This window comes from Sceloporus occidentalis, unplaced genomic scaffold, assembly GCF_023333645.1.
Source record: "Sceloporus occidentalis isolate IW3139 unplaced genomic scaffold, rSceOcc1.0.p SCAF_2, whole genome shotgun sequence".
In the NCBI taxonomy this organism is placed as follows: Eukaryota; Metazoa; Chordata; class Lepidosauria; order Squamata; family Phrynosomatidae; genus Sceloporus; species Sceloporus occidentalis.
Genome location: NW_028316982.1, coordinates 122,916,181 through 122,932,970, shown reverse-complemented (window position 1 = coordinate 122,932,970; position 16,790 = coordinate 122,916,181). Strand labels below are relative to the sequence as shown.

At 39.0% G+C, this 16,790-nt stretch overlaps 1 protein-coding gene across 9 annotated transcripts in view; it reads right to left on the bottom strand.

Annotated features, from left to right (window-relative positions):
* Positions 1 to 16,790, bottom strand: part of LOC149318960 (serine/threonine-protein phosphatase 2B catalytic subunit beta isoform-like) — a 47,717-nt gene that overhangs the window by 15,678 nt on the left and 15,249 nt on the right. For 6 of the 9 annotated variants that reach the window (XM_089510811.1, XM_089510814.1, XM_089510812.1 and 3 more), the window contains exons 4-10: positions 14,372 to 14,483; positions 13,036 to 13,181; positions 7,574 to 7,713; positions 7,419 to 7,496; positions 7,226 to 7,320; positions 2,552 to 2,677; positions 1,282 to 1,359 (exon numbers count right to left, since the gene is read on the bottom strand). In XM_089510811.1, coding sequence (XP_089366937.1) covers positions 1,282 to 1,359; positions 2,552 to 2,677; positions 7,226 to 7,320; positions 7,419 to 7,496; positions 7,574 to 7,713; positions 13,036 to 13,181; positions 14,372 to 14,483 — 775 coding nt within the window. Of the gene's footprint in view, positions 1 to 455; positions 483 to 1,281; positions 1,360 to 2,551; positions 2,678 to 7,225; positions 7,321 to 7,418; positions 7,497 to 7,573; positions 7,714 to 13,035; positions 13,182 to 14,371; positions 14,484 to 16,790 lie in introns of all 9 variants that reach the window. The other 3 variants (XM_089510810.1, XM_089510813.1, XM_089510816.1) reach the window with 2 other exon arrangements.

The window sequence follows — 16,790 nt, the reverse complement described above, 5'->3', positions numbered from 1 at the left end:
AATTTATATGCAGATACCAATTAATGCACCAACTCAAAACTGGCATAATAGAAATAAGTCTCATATAAGTATTAGCTGGAAGAGAACAAAATCAACGTACAAATAGGAACTGGAACATTACAGAGGTCACATTTCATGCATATCATTTTAAATTAAAATGCTTACAACAAAATGTTAAGACAGACTATTGAAAGTTTCCATACACATGCAAGATCGAATAATGTTAGAAACAGTAAAATGTGAAATTCTATTTTTAAAAAGGAGGCAAGAAGAGAGCAAAGAAGAAACATTTCATGCACAGAAAGACAGATGCTGTAAAAGGTTACAGAAAGACTGGCAATAAAACAAATACTACACATTTATATATCGAAAAATATATAAATGTGTTCTCTACTTGGATAACTGTAATCAAGGAAGTCATATTTCAAAACAATATTACTCTGTCTAGTCTGTACCTTTTTTATTGCCATATATGAGTCGTTCTTCAGATGAAGTCCAGAAAAAAAGAAAGTGAATGATGGAGAAAAAGGTGAGTGACGAAAACTAAAAGGAAGAACTTTTACATTGGCAATGATAATAAAGAAAAAAGGTTGAAAAGAAGAAAGAAGGGAAGAATAGAAAGCTGCTACTCTTACAGAAAACTGCATGCTGTTGAGAACATGTAACATGGGGAATGTATGCCTAGCACTCAATGGATTTACTGATGTGGTGATAGAAAGTGTATGCAGAACACAACCCCATTAGCACAAATATAAAAATGATAAATATATACACATGAAAGAGTATCAAGACATTGAGTACGAAGAAGCAGCTTTCAAAGTTAGTGGGGGTGTGTGTGTGTGTAAATTAAATTACAGATCTTTATCTGACTTTGTATTTTGCCTGAATAAGTAATAAATAAATGCTAATGAAGAAATGTAAAACACAGGCTAACACTGAATGGTATGAACCTTGTTATTTATATCAATCCTCCCCAATATGGTGCCTCCAACTGTTTTGGACTCCAACTTCTATCATGACTACTTGGCCATGCTGACTGGAAGTGGTTTTAGTTGTCATCCAAAACATCTTGAGGAGAGCATGTTGGGCAAGGCTGCCCTACAGATATCGCATGTTACGTGAAGAAAACATTTTAATGTAAACAAACAAACAAACAAAACTAATGAAATTTTAAATTTTAATAAATTACAATCCTGCCACATCAATAATAAAAAATAATACCATTTCATCCACAAAGTATTTACAAAAGAAAATAACATACAGTCACAGAAGTATTCCTACCGTCAAATTGATCTTCACCCTCAGTCATCAGTTCATCATCAGAACAAATGCTTAGTACGTTCACCAACATTTCTGTCACTGAATTTGAAAAGATAATAATTCATTATGGACTGCACATTTTACGCTGCAAAATACAGACTTCAAATATATTTTTTCAGCATATGTAAGATGGAGAGAAATGTTTGAAAAGATAGAAGTTGTCCCATTGGGCACTATTCTGGTATAAACATAGTTATGCAAGCAGTTTCACTTTCTCAGAAGTTGTGTAAATGCATTCTGTAAGTACGTACACAGCCCTTTAGCTTACTTTTGACTTTGTGAGTATGAAGCTTATAAACCACTAAACAATCGCTGAACTCAAGGCATACGTGCTTGTTGTGCAGCCAGCCCAGCCTAACTACACTGGCATAGATTTACACTGCAGTAAAAGAGTACAGGATCTTAATCAATAGATCAGCTTCCAACTCTTTATCATAATTCATTCAATGCAGAAACAGCACTGCTGGATCTCATCAAAGACCTATCTAATTCAGTTATTCTCTTCTGGCAACAGTCAACTGGATGCATTTGGGCAGCTCAAAAGCTCAAAATTAGGCATGAAGGCCTAATCAGTTACCTGTTTATCCAAAGTACTGATTATCAGAGCCAATATATCAAATAATGGCCGATTATCATTTACAGTGGGCACTTGTTATCCGCTGGGGTTTGGTTCCAGGCCCCCCTGTGGATCACACAATTTGTGGATGCTCAAGTCCCATTAAATTATAATGGCATAGCAAAATGGTGTCTCTTATATAAAATGGAAAAATCAAGGTTTGCTATTTGGAATTTATACTTTTTAAAAAATATTTTCAAGCCGTGGATGCTTGAATCCGTGGATAAAAAATCTGTGGATAAGGAGGGATGAATCTATTTATAAAATCTAGGAAAATTTTCTGTGCCGTGTATTTATCAATCTGCACCCTAGCGGTGCAAAACCCCAATGCATGATGCCAAAGATAGCGCACCAGGAAGTTTAGCTGGGACTAACGAAACCTATCGGCTTTGCTCCCTGTCTAAGATTGCTAAAGCAATTATCAAACATTTCACTTGACAAGCCACCAAATGCAGAAGATAGGCTGTTTGGCTTGATGGTCCCAAATTCTGCAAGTGTGGCTATGTGGTACCAACATGCTATCAGTTAATTATTTGTAAGGAGCAATAACTGGCATATGGCTAATGGCTGAGCAACATACAGAGCTTTGAAATTTTGTTTCCTAATATTATATACCTTTCTCTCCAACAAACGGCAATGACCATGTGAAGACATCCATAAAATTTGGCAACCAATAAGGATGTGGTGAACAGTTGAACTGCCGAATATTCATAACATTGTTTTCATATTTTAATACAGCAGCTATAAAACAAATGTAGGTATTAGTGGAAACTGCATCTCAAATGCAAACCTTTTATCAACCACATTCACTCTAACATTTGAGGGTGATTTGCTACTGCTGCTAACCATCAGCAATTGTATCATCTTATGTACTATGGAATTGTTCAAGTATGAACCTGAAAAGAAGAAAGCCCCTTAGTTTGTGAGCTGGATTTATATACAAACACAACATAATTTGCCTGAAAAAATGAGTTCCTACAAACAAGGGCTAGAATTTATTAACACGAAGGTTGAGAAGTACAGAAAGTTAGTGTTTGCTTATTCTCAAACAATTGGCATAAGTTCTAAATAAAAATATTCATGAACCAGTGCCATGGTGTGCGTAAAATAGAGTTTAGAGAATGTGATATACCAATGGTAATAGGAGGCAGTATCACACGGCAGTTCTGTGTGGCTATAGCCTGGCTATATAAAGACTTTCCAAAGAATAGCTGAACATTTTCTGTAAAAGAGTCAAACTTTGGTGATAAAGTCAGTTAAGTTTGTAGGTCAATCCCTATTCTCTACAAGAGTACTAAAATCCCTGTGCTGTTCTGTTATTTTAGCCACAGGCCTACTCTACAGTATAGCCATATGAGACCAGATAAGCTTGTCTCTTTTCATTTCCTTTCCCCTTCCGCTATCAAAACTGAATAGGGGAAGAGATCCTCCACTCACATCTATGATCCACGGCAAATGTCCCAGGAGCAAGAAATACAGGCAAGCATACAAAACTGGTCCTGCCATTGGATGGGGAATTATACGTAACATAAAAGCCTGCCTGGCTATATAACTACAGGTTAGGATCCATAAGACAGGAAGGGCAGTTATACCAAAAAAAGACAGCTCCTGCTAAAAGTGTACAGATGGATTATCACACAAAGGTCACTTAAAGTTACCCAGCTTTATTTTTCACAGTCAGCAGAAGAAGCCAAAATATTTAGTCAAGGAAGGAGTGTATAAAAAAACATGAAAAGGACCGTTTTCCCTCCAGAAAAGGGTATCCAATCTAGATGTCAAAAGTGATGATAGGGAGGAGGAAACCCACAACCAAGCATGGGAAGAGACTGACGTGGCAGTGCCCCACTTCCAACTGGGGAAGTAAATGTGCTGAAACAAAGTATAAATGTATGCGTCTGCATTTCTAAGGAAAACAAAACAAAACAAAAAATTGCAAGCCTCTTCCCCCTTCCCCCTCATTGCCTCAGAGCGATAGCAGATGTGGATCTCATGTAATCTCATCACAGAAGTGTTTTTCACATAACTGTCCTTGTGACTTCGACTATTGCAATCAATGCACATGGGAGTGTTTTCTAAAGGAAAACTTGATTCTTGTTTCTGCAATGCTTCTGACATCTGTTCTCTGTTTCAGTCTATATACATTTTAGCATCTTCATCAGTTCTGAATACTTCTAATTTCCTTGAAAAACTATCCATTCAGCACTATTTCACTAGTAACCACCTTGCTTTCAAAACCATACTTCTTGGTTCCATTGTTTCCTTCTTCTGCATGCCTTTTTAATGCTACACAATACTCCCCCCTTCCCTTTCTGGTTTGTAAAAGCTTCTTGCTATTCAATCTTTCTAGCGAAGTCCTTACAAACAGTACACACTTGAGCTCGGTGTCCCTCACCAAGCAGAAAAGGCACTGAGTGACCTTATGAATGGGCAACCTTAATTATGAATGGGCAACCTTAATTATGTATGAGGTGTAGGGTGTGAAAAGGGCTGTTAAGGTGATTCATACGAGAGCAGAATAAGGAATAGTCACAATCATGGTTGTAAGTATAAAGGATGAATTGTGAACAAAACGCAAGGAGATATAAAAGTGATAAAAAGAAGATGAAGAAATAAAGAAAAAAAATACTCAGTTAAAAATTGAAGAGAACATAATTTCATGTTGGTCACATAACAGACAAAAAGGGACTGAGAAGAGATAGTTGAGGTGCACCTAAATGTGCACACTGAGGGTCTAGGAGACAGAGTTCCTATTGAAAAAGCTTGTCTCTAGAAAAAAAAACCTTTGGCATTTACCATGAGACAGTCATTTTATATCGTGTACTGAGGACACTGTGGACTGAATTCATCCTCCCACTCCTTCTGAAAGGCATGCTCTCCACCAGTCTATTCAAAGCTCCAGATTCTACCCAATGGGAGGCAAACTCCCCTTGGGTGCCCAGTCATGTGCACCCTCTGAGAGGACAGCTGTGATCCAACTCATGAGAGCAAGAACAAGAAAACAAGAAATAACAATCTGTAAGCTGCTCTGAGAGCCTTTGTGGCTGAAGAGTGGTGTATAAATACGCTAAATAAACAAACAAATAAATAAGTGATCAATTAGAACTAACAATAGTGAGAGAGGAACAGTGGCTGCCTTGATCACAACTTCAAAGGGCCTTGTTGAGCCTGACTGAGTAGAAATGCTCCTGCTCTTCTAGCTCCTTCTCTGAAAGCACCTCTTTCTCCCTATCTAACCCAGAGAGTGAGCTAAAGGAGACCCTGCTGTTTTTGGACAAAGAATGGACCGAGTAAAACAAGCTTGCAGGCTACCTAGCTGGTCCACACTGTTGCCCTTCCAAAACTCTTCCAAAACCAATTTAGAGAGAGAAGACGGAAGAGCTTCCTGCCATGTGAAGATTGCCTTGTGATGGTCACAGAGCTCAAAACAGGCTTGTGCTGAGAAAGAATTAAATCAGGCACTTTTTCTTTTAAACTGGTAAATGGGTCCAGATATCACTGGAAGGACTAGGACATATGAAGATAAAATGGTAGGAAAACAATACCCACAGAAAGTGTTAATAATAACACCAGTATGTCAGCTATAGGCATATGACAGCTAGAACATAAAATACTATATGACAGCTAGAACATAAAATACTAAAAGTAAGAGAGAGTGGATGGAGGAAGTTAAGAGTCTGGCGCCTGATAAAAGTATATGAGTTTGTGATATCCCTAGGAGTAGCACTAAACAATCCAAAGCAAAGATTAGCTCAGGACTGTAGTGAACACAAGACAATCAAGAGTACAGTGATTCAGTCAGAAAGCAGGTCATGAATATGAAGCAGATGTTTCACTCCACCGATCAATGTTATGTATCATAATTAGATCTATGTACATATAAGAAATGTAAGAAAATATTTGCAGATAGGATACAGTGCAATGGAACAAAATGACTTAGCACCAAATATGCATGTGAGGTCTTTAATAAATTACTGTATCTTTTTTATATGAGCTACTTGAATATTTGTGTTTTTAACCAAATGTTTTGTGTTGTTGTTGTTGTTGTTATTGGTTGGGTATCCCTTATCCGCAGTGTTCAGGATGAGAAGTGTTTTGGATTTTAGAATGTTTTGGATTTTGAAGTATTTGTAGACATGTAATGAGCTATACTGGAGATGGGACCTAAGTATAAACACGAAATTCATTTAGATTTCGTATACACCTTATACATAGCCTGAAGCCAATTTTACACACAATATTTTTAATAATTGTGTGCATGAAATGAAGTTTGAGTACACTGAACAATCAGAAAGTCAAGTTGTCACAATCTCAGTCACCCATGTGGATGATTCGGAATTTTGGAATATTTTTGGTTTTGGAATTTCGGATAAGGGAGAGACTACATTATTATTTTATCTCTATCCTGCCTTTCCCCCAATTTGGGACTCAAAGCAGCTTACAACAAATTTAAAAGGATATCATTAAACCTCATAAGGTACAAAAGTTCAAATTAGATTAAACAACTAAAAAATTAAAATGAGATTAAAGCTATATCATTAAATAGAAACATACAGCCTAGCACAACAATTAGCAAGAACCAGGACATTATTTTGGTGGGACAGGCTTTATATAATCAATCATCTAAAACCTGTTTAAGCAGAAAAGTCTTTAATTGTCTGCAAAAAGAAGGGTGTGTATGTGTGCCAGTCAAAATTATCTGGGAAGTGAATGCCAAGCCTGGAAGCAGTCACTGATAAGGCCCTTCCTCTGTTCCCACCAAATACACCTGTGATGAAAGTGAGACAGAGAGAAAGGCTTCACAGCAAATCTCAAAGCATGGGCTGATTTCTAAGGGAGAATACAGTCTTTCCAATAACCTGGGCCTAAGGCCCCATACAGATAGGCCAAAATAAAGCTGCTTCAGGTCACTTTGGAGGTATGCTGTTTAAACGATACATGGGTCCTAAGAGTCCGGAAGTCGTGCCAAAGCCATGCTCCAGTCCTAAAGAGTGAAGCGTAGCTTTGGCACAGCTTCCGGATTCTTAGGATGCATGTATAATTTAAACAGCATATCTCCAAAGTGACCTGAAGCAGCTTTATTTTGGCCTTTCTGTATGGGCCCTAAGTTGTATAGGGCTTTATAGGTAAAGCCAGCACTTTGAATTATATTTGAATAGTATAATTAATGTACTATCTCAATGATTCAGAGTTTTTATGAAGATGCTAGATGATGGCAGACTGATTATTTTGCTTTTTAACATACTCCATTTTAAAAGTGTTTTATACTTTTCTTAACAACAATACCCTTACCTTTATTATTGTAGACATCCAAGTAATTTGGTGCAGAAAAAATTGTTATTAATGAAGGGAAGCCTGTTGTTTGACTTTTTCTATACATTCTATAACTGTAAAATAAGAACAATTAATATCGCATCTTAGGGAACTGCTGGTTTTAAATTTAAAGTTCTTAATAATATCTGTGATAGAAAAGCAAGATACTTACCCTGCATCTTGAGCTTCATGAGCTCTGATAATAGACAACAAATTATTATTCTGCAAAAATTCACAAACTGCAGGATAGCTGTGAAACAAAACAACTATAAGCATAATGGGTTCCTTTCAAGTAGTAATTTATCAAGATAACCTCTCTTTTTTTACCTATAAAAATAGGAACATCCTCTGACAGTATTATGACTGAAATGCTCCTGAGATTTTTCATTTCCGAAGTCTTCAGAAGGATCTGACCATAATAAGTCACACATTGGTCCAAAAGCAGGGGGTTCTTTGAATCGATCTAGCTGTTTAAAAGAAAAAAACACCATAGTAATTTCCATTTGAAAAAACACTATAGTTATCTATTCTCCAATTTGCTTGTGTGGGGAGAGAGGGAGGAGAATTACAATGGAAAGTGTACGGATTTGGTAACGAATAAGTTTGCACTGAAATCATGCTTCCTGGCTACCTAAGTTTCTCTGATTGTATACCAACAAGAATTTTTGCTCTGGGATAGCTGAACATTTTAATTCTTTACTTACTAAGGGCTGGAAGCACATGTCTTTTAACTTACATGTATCCTTCCCTATATACCCTTATATTTAAACCCCCTTCTTTTCTCTTCTAGCCCACTTTTAAAAAAAACAATTTTGTCCAGGTGTCCCAATGTTTATTTAAAACAACTACTGTATATACCAAAACTAATCTAATTCGCGATTAAAAACATTTCTAAAAATGTAGAATTGCTAATTAAAACCTTAAACATTATGATTACAATCAAGTAAAGTGAGTTCATCTGAGTGTGAAAAGACTAGATTGGACGAACCAGGTAAGCTTAGCTAGGGAAAGTATGCCACAGCTAGGGCACTACTCTAGAACGACATTTCTTTTGTTACTGAATGCTGTCTCTCATAAAGGAGGCAAATGAAGATCAGGAAAAATGACACTTTCAGGTATTTGGGTCTCCAGCTGTATAGGCAATATCTATTATTTGAATTGTGCTCAGAAGCAAACACAAAGCTAATGAAGTTGTTTTTTTTTTGGTGTGATATGCAGAGACTATGTCACACCTATCAAAATATTGACATTGACCGTCGGCATCTCTTGAAACTTCCAAGTCATCTTCAAGACCTGGCTAATCCAACCAGGTTAAAAGAGAATGGATTACTGTAGCCAGATTATTTGGCAAACCATCTAAACACAACTGATTAAAGATATTCCATGCTAATAGTTCCACCTCAATCTCAGATGATAAAATTGGTTATAAGAGAAACCCCAAACATATCTATTTGTTTTTTCAGGAAGATTGCAAACTTCTCCAGGCCAGGTCAAAAATTTACCAAACCTAGGACCCCTCTGCTCACAGTACCTCTATCTAGATCAAATTCTCTTTTAGTTTACTGGGCCTCATGTGACCTAATATCACACCCAGGCACCTTTACAGTTCAGCACCTTTACACTGTCACGTGATTCAGATGCTCAATAAAAACAAACCTTCATATGGATGTTAAACAGCCCATGGGACAATATTTGTGGATGCTGTGTGGATCATGAGGTCAAGATAATCTACTGGAATAACAATTTCCTCTGGCAATGACATGTAGACAGAAACATCTCTACATTCTTCTAAGAGGAAAAAACTTCCCACTTTTATTATTTATGAGCATTTTAGCAGAAAGATAAAAATATCTACACAGTGCTTAAGCATGTAGAAAGAAAAAGTGAAAAATGTCCATTGGGTTGCACATAACCCAACAGGAGGAAACTTTATCAATGCACAATAAATTATGTGATAAACTGCTAGGAAAACACATGCTGTCAAAGAAAGTGTAGTACAAGGGAAATTTATATGCAGTCAGAAAAACATAACATTTATGGTAATGCATACAATTTCCTAGTGCTGAACTAAGAAGCAGATCATTTGGAGGCTTTAACAAGTTTCATAAAAAAAAGCATTAGAATTACTATGGATGTTTTATTTAAACATAATAATGCATCAAGTGAGTACAATCTGTCCATTTACATACCCATATTTTAGAACATATTAAGTAGAATAGGCTCTCAACTTTTGTAGGTTTTATTTCCACAGATTTGATTATTCATGGATGTGTGACTAGCTCTGCTGCTGGTCACTGAGCCTTCCCCTGTTGCTCTTCCTAGAAATCTCCTGCAGTGTTATGCTCCTTATCTTGAGAAGAAAGGAGATGATATCAAGGAGATTTCTGCAGCAGCCATGGCAGGGCTTTGCTGGGCTAGCAGTAGCAGCTCAACTGCCTCTTCCTCCTCCTCTTCCTTTTCTCTGTGCCTCCTTTCCTACCAACAGCTTCCTCCATACCATGGTGTGCAAGGTTCATGACTGAGGCATGCTGCTCGCATACCTGCTGCTCACCTGCCTATTCCTTTGCTTTGCTTTCTCTCTCACTGGCTGGCTGGCTCTGTTTGCCTCACTCAATACACATGATGTTCTGGTAGCCCCTACATCCCCTGCCACTCACTGAGTGCATTTGCCCCATGCTGCCTCTGCACTCTCAGGCCCTTGCCAACAATGTTAAGATGAGGCTGGTCAGAATGAGAGGAGCGGAGGATAAGGAAGAAGAAAGTGAAGGGGCACTCCTTGATGCTGTTTCTGCTGGAAAGGAAAAGCTGAAAGGGAATCTAGGATGGTTGTCTCCCTCGCGCCCCTGTTCATTTTACATACTGGGGACATCCTTGCATCACTGTGGAAAATTAATAAAGGTGCTAAATCTGTCTCTCCCACACACTCAGCTGCTTTGCTGCATGTCTCTCAGAGGGGGGAAGGAGGACATGTTTACATAAGCAGAACCAGGAACAACCAGTGACCCTTCCAGCTAGAATGAGAGGGGCAGGGGGGAGCAGAGAATGCAGCAAAGGGGTGCTTATTGTTACTGCTTCTGCAAGAGCACAAAAAGCTGCCAGCTTGAGGGGGAATCCACCCTGTTCATGTTACACACTGGGGACATCCTCGTATGGCTGTAGAAACTAAAAATAAGGCAGTATATCTGTCTCTCCTCTCCCCTTCACTTCACTGTGGGTCCCTCAAAGGGAGGAAGATGAGCAGTAAATGGCTTGGGCCCAGAGTACTTGGAGGACCGCCTCTCCCCATATAATCCGCCCCGCACTCTCAGGTCAGGAGGGAGACAACTTCTGCGAGTTCCTGTGACGAGATTTGTAATAACTTCGCAGAGGGCTTTTTCGGTCGCTGCCCCGCAGTCCTGGAACTCTCTCCCTATCGAGCTCCGCTCAGCCCTCTCCCTTGAGTCCTTTAAGAAGAATTTGAAGACCCATTTGTTTCGGCAAGCTTTCCCTACCATGTCTTGAATTGTTATCTGCTCCTGTAATGATGTTTGATCGTGTTTTAGCTAGGGGGTTTTATTGATGTTTTTATTGGTTTTAAGTTAGGAATGAATGATGGCTTTTATGATGTTGTATGGTTTTATCTTGGGGGGGTTCCTATGTTATATAATGTATTGTTATTGTTTTTGTTATTATTGTTAACCGCCGTGATCATTGGAACGGCGGTATATAAATAAACCTTTATTCATTCATTCATTCAGTAGGCAGAAGCTACCTTGACCATGGACTGTGCGCATCAAGGGCTGGCTGAAGGAGGCTGTTGGCAGGAAAGGAGATAGTGAAGGAGGAGGGAGAGCTGCTGCCTCCAGTCTTCCTGCAGCTGCTGCAAACATCTCCTTTATATCACTTTCCTTCTCCTTGAAAGAAGGAGGACAACACTACAGGAGATTTCTGGAGCAGTATTGTTGTTCTAGAAGGCAAAGGGGTAAGGCGTCGAAACCAGTAGCAGAGAAGGTGGAGGCAGCTTTGGAACAAGATGGTGATTTTTGCAGCAGCAGTCTGTAGCAGGCTTGTTTTTTTTTTTTTTGGGGGGGGGGTTAAAGTACCTGCAGTTTTTCCACTTTGGAAAGGATTCTGTGTCCCTATCCCTCTGTAAAGCATAGGGGCCCACAGTATTCTCCTTCCAACACCTAAATTCATGATGTTTCAAATGTCTCAAAAATGACTAATCTGACCTACAGTTTTGAAATAAAGATATAATATAACAAGAGACAGAACATGGGTATATTTCTGGAAATAATTAAACCCTCTGTTTGTTGTAGCTTTCAAAGCTAAATTCAATATTGTTGCCAGGAGTCACAATACAACGTCCTTCCCCCCTTCTTCCATACAGTCTTCCTCACCACCTGAAAACCTGCTCCAGTGAGTTTCCTATCATTCCAGAAGTGGCTAAAGGAGTGCACAGCTGGGAGATCGCTCCCTTTTCCTAGATGCAATGGATTCTACTTTCTCATGAGTGGAAGTCCACTGAGGGATCCTCCCCAAGATTACCACTCTGCTTGCTATATATAGTGGTCTGTCCTCATTCTGTGTTACTCTAGATTCTAAAATACAATGCTCACATAATGTTAATTTACTTATCTTATAGCTTGCTAACCTGCCTTTCAAGTTAACTATCATCACATGGCAGTTTATATTGCATACACAAAATGAGGACAATCAGATTCCTTTTATTTTCATTCAACCTTTTTGATCTGTTGTTTGTCTTCTAGTCATTTCTTACTTATGGCAACCCTAAGGTGAACAGATCATGGGTTTTTCTTGGCAAGTTTCTTCTGAGGGGTTTTGCCATTGCTATCCTCTGAGGCTGAGAGAGTGTGACTTGCTCAGGGTCACCCAGTGGGTTTCATGGCCAAGCAGGGATTCAAACCCTGTTCTCCAGAATCATATGCTCTAACCACTACACCATTAATATTATATTTTCCTTGGTCTTCCCCACTATGTTTTTTCATCTATGTAGAATGCTCACTCACTTTTTCATATAATAATTTCTCACTATTTAGAAAATTAGACTGTAATCATAAACCTGCTTACCTAGTAGACTTAATTCTACATAGGCATGTATAGGGTTGGCCTTTTAAGTGTCGATTTGTTGTCTAAGGCAGGTTACAGACTGCCCGTTTGGGGCGGGCTGCACCCGCCCCTTTCCCCGGGGTATCGGGGCCTCAGTGTTCAGAGCGGCAGCCGCTGAGGCCCCGATCTGCCGCTTTTCAGGCTGCAGGGAAGCGGCAAAAGGCCCCTTCCCCACAGCCTGGAAAGGGGTGTCCTTGGGGCTTCAAACCCCAAGGACACCCCGCGGCGGCGAGGAGGAGGAGAAAGGGGCCGCTTGGCCCCTTTCTCCTTTGGTCCGCTGGGCGCAGCCGTGTGAATGCTGTGCCCAGCAGACCAAACCAGGAAGGAGCTCCGAAACGGAGCTCCTTCCTGCTCCGCGCTAAGAGCGCACTAAGCGCCCTGGTGCGGAGCGAGGATGTCACATCCGTGCCGCCCCGTATAGAGGTGGCGTGGTCATGACGTCGTCATGGCAGCGGCCATGTGGAACGGCCGCCGCCATTTTGTGCGCTCAGAGTGCGCACTAGGGTTAAGGGGGTGCGGAAGCACTGCCCCTTTCTAACCCTAGTACGTGCTCTGCGCATACTTGCTGGCCCGTTTGTAACGGGCCTAACAAAGCATTTAAGTTAATAGTGAAAAGTGACCCATGAAAGCTGTTAAAGAAACCCACCATGCTCCCATAACTTTATAACAGAAATACTCACCCTCCTAATGTCATCTATTGTATTTATTTCTGGAGAAAGTCCACCATGGACACAAAGGAACTGTTGGTTCAGAAGTGCAGCAAGGGGAAGGCAATCAAAAGCTTCCATACAGGCATCATAGACTCTTTCAGAATACTTTATTTTACCTATAGTGGAGAAAAAAATCTAGTATTCTAAATACATATGTTTAGCTGAAAGGCAGACTTACATTATAATAGCATTTGCGTATAATTGATGTACAGTACTAACATAAAACATTACATAAAATTATATATTTTTGATCATTCATAAAAATCCAACAAGATGATATGCCATGAATTGCAAAAACAATACTGATGTTCATGCACATCAACTGTGCAAATAAGTCCATCAGAATTACTGTCCCATAAAAAAATTATGGTATTGCGCTAGTAAACCTATTGTGCATGGGTTTTTAAAAATATGGCCTAGTGGGGATTTAAACCCTGGTCTCCTAGAATCCTAGACCAGCAGTCAAACCACTACACCAAAGTGGGGCTTAATAAGGAAAGAACTACTGTTTCCCAGACCAGTGTTTTTTTCCTAGGGTTTTCATATTTGAATGTACAAAGAAGTACACAGCCTGGTCCTACATAAGCAAACACTGTTGTTGTGTGCCTTCAAGCCATTTCCAACCTGTGGCAACCCCAAGGCAATTTTATCATGGGGTTTTCTTGGTAAGTTTTGTTCAGAAGGAGTTAGCCTTTGTTTTCCTGTAAAGCTGAGAATGTGTGACTTGTTTAAGGCAATGATTTCCAAGCTTTTGTCTTTCAGGTATTTTGGTCTTCAGCTCCCAAAATTCCAAGGTAACCGGGGCTTCTAGGAGCTGAAGTTCAAAACACCTGGAGGACCAAAGTTTGGGAAGCATTGGTCTAAGGTCATCCAGTGGATTTCCATGCCTGAGTGGAGACTTAGGCCTGTTACAGACTGCCAAAATAAAGCTGCTTCGGGTCTCTTTGGAGGTATGCTGTTTAAATGATGCATGCATCCTAAGAATCCGGAAGCTGCACCAAAGCTGCCCTCCAGTGCTTAGGAATGGAGTGTGGCTTTGGCGTGACCTCCGGACTCTTAGGACCCATCCATCATTTAAATAGCATACCTCCAAAGAGACCCAAAGCAGCTTTATTTTGGCAGTCTGTAACAGGCCTTAAATTCTGTTTTCCAGAGTCATAGTCCAACATTCAAACATTATATCACACTTGCTCTAAATAGTGAATATAATATAACATTTTAACATACTCTTAAAAATATGAAAGAAAAAAGAATTGGTAACTAGACATTTGGGAAGCTAACAACTGGTTCTGTTGTTTATACTTACATTCCTGCTTAAATGTAAAATATTCTGTGAGGTGCCTGCATTCATGGTTGCCTCTCAAAAGAAACAATGTGTTTGGGTATAGAATCTTCAGGACCCACAAATACAGCACACACTATTGGAAGAAAAACAATACCTAGTCATATGTGATTAAGGATAAAAAGCATTTGAATAAAATAATGAATGGTGAAAACAACAAGCTAATATAGAACATTAACAGCAATTCATATTATTCATTTTTTCATTTATTTTATATTTATATCTTACCTTTTAAAAGAATGTGCTCACAGGTTAATTCAAAATTATATACAAATTAAAATTATAAGAATATAAAATATTACTATTAAAACAATCACAGTATCATTCAACAATGGCAACCAAACATTAAAACATCACTTAGACCAATGAAGCTCAAGATTACAAAACATAGGACTGATAGAGACTGCCAAAATAAAGTTGCTTCGGGTCTCTTTGGTGATATGCTATTTAAATGATGCATGGGTTCTAAGAGTCCGGAGGTCATGCCAAAGCCACACTCCATTTCTAAGCACTGGAGTGCAGCTTTGGTGCAGCTTCCGGATTCTTAGGACCCATGCATCATTTAAATAGCATATCTCTAAAGAGACCCGAAGCAGCTTTATTTTGGCAGTCTGTAACAGGCCATAGTATCACAATAAGAGTTGCCAATTAAAATCCCTCAAATAGTTAGCAAATACCATTCTGCTGTATACTAAAAGGATTATACTAGTTATAGGAAGGAAAATGCTAAAAGGTTCACCAACAACCAACTCTGAGATGGAAGTCAACGGAGAGCCAATATTTAATATTCAGAAGAGAATACAAGCAACTGAATGGTTATTAATGTACATACTGTACTAGGTATTTTAATTATATGAATTAATTCTCATTGTGGGTTTTTATAAGTGCTGTCAATGCTGCTATTGTTTTTCTTTCTTATGCTTTTAATATGCATGTTTGTGTGTGTATACATATATATTATATAATTTTCTTTTAAAGATTATTGATTGCTAATATTAATGATCAGTAGTAAGCAAATAAGTTTTCTATTCCAATTTAAATTCTTGTAAAGATGGAATTTGTCAATCCTAAATAGAAAGATTTCCTCTAATGTGGGCTACAGCAAATAGGAGTCCTCTTTTTTCTTTTTGCCAACTGTTTTCACAGATGGGCACATAAGCCAGGCTTTGACAGCAGTCTCAGCTTGTAGAAGAACATTGCCCTTAAATAACCTGGTCGTAAATCATTTAAGGCTTTAAAGGCTAAACGGACCTGGAACCATATGGGCAATTAGTGTAACTGGTACAATACAGGTGTCACATGTTACAACCACATGAAACCTATCCAAACCCAAGCAGCTACATTTCCTACCAGTTTTAGTTTCCAAATCTTCTTTCAGAGATCTACACATAAAGGCACTACAACAGTGGCGCAGTGGTTAAATGCCTGTACTGCAGCCATTCACTCAAAACCAGAAGGTTGCGAGTTCAAGACCAGCAAAAGGGCCCAAGCTCGACTCAGGCTTGCATCCTTCCGAGGAGGTTGCTAAAATGAGTACCCAGACTGTTGGGGGCAAATTAGCTTACTTGCTAATTAGCTTACTTGCTGTTCACCGCTATGATCTTTGGAACAGCGGTATATAAATAAAACAAATTATTATTATTATTATTATTATTATTATTATTATTATTATTATGTCAGACTGAGTGGTCTGAGTGGTCACTGGTACAAAGGCAAGGCCAGATAGGGTTGCAGTTGATGTATCAGCCTAACATGTCTAGCATTACCAACTGACCTTAACCAATTAGTACCAAATTTATCACTCCTAAAATGTAAATACAGTCGGCCCTCCTTATCCATTGATTTTTTTTTTTATCCACGAATTCAAGCATCCCCGGCTTGAAAATATTCCAAAAAAGTATAAATTCCAAATAGCAAACTTGATTTTATATTTTATATAAGGGACACCATTTTACTTGGCCATTGCATTTAATGGGACTAGATCATCCACAGATTTTGTTATGAAGGGGGGGGGGGCGTACTGGAACTAAACCCCACCAGATAACAAGGGCCCACTGTATAGTCATTTGTGGGAGGGGAGTGCAGTTCTAAGATCAGTTGCAAACTTCCACAGTCAGGTTTACCCACTCACAGCACCTGCATTTTACTTGGATTAAACTTTGGCTTATTTACCTTTGCCCAGATCAAAACCAGCTCTGGCAAACAGTTTAGGAATTCATCAGTCTTACGGGGATTAGTAGGCGTTACAGGGAAGTAGTACTGAGAAGCACTGATGTACTACTGATGACATCTCAGCACAAACATACAGATGATATGTAGTTTTATGTAAAAATTAAAAACCATGAGAGATAGAATGAAATCCAGGGCTAGACCAGATGACAAC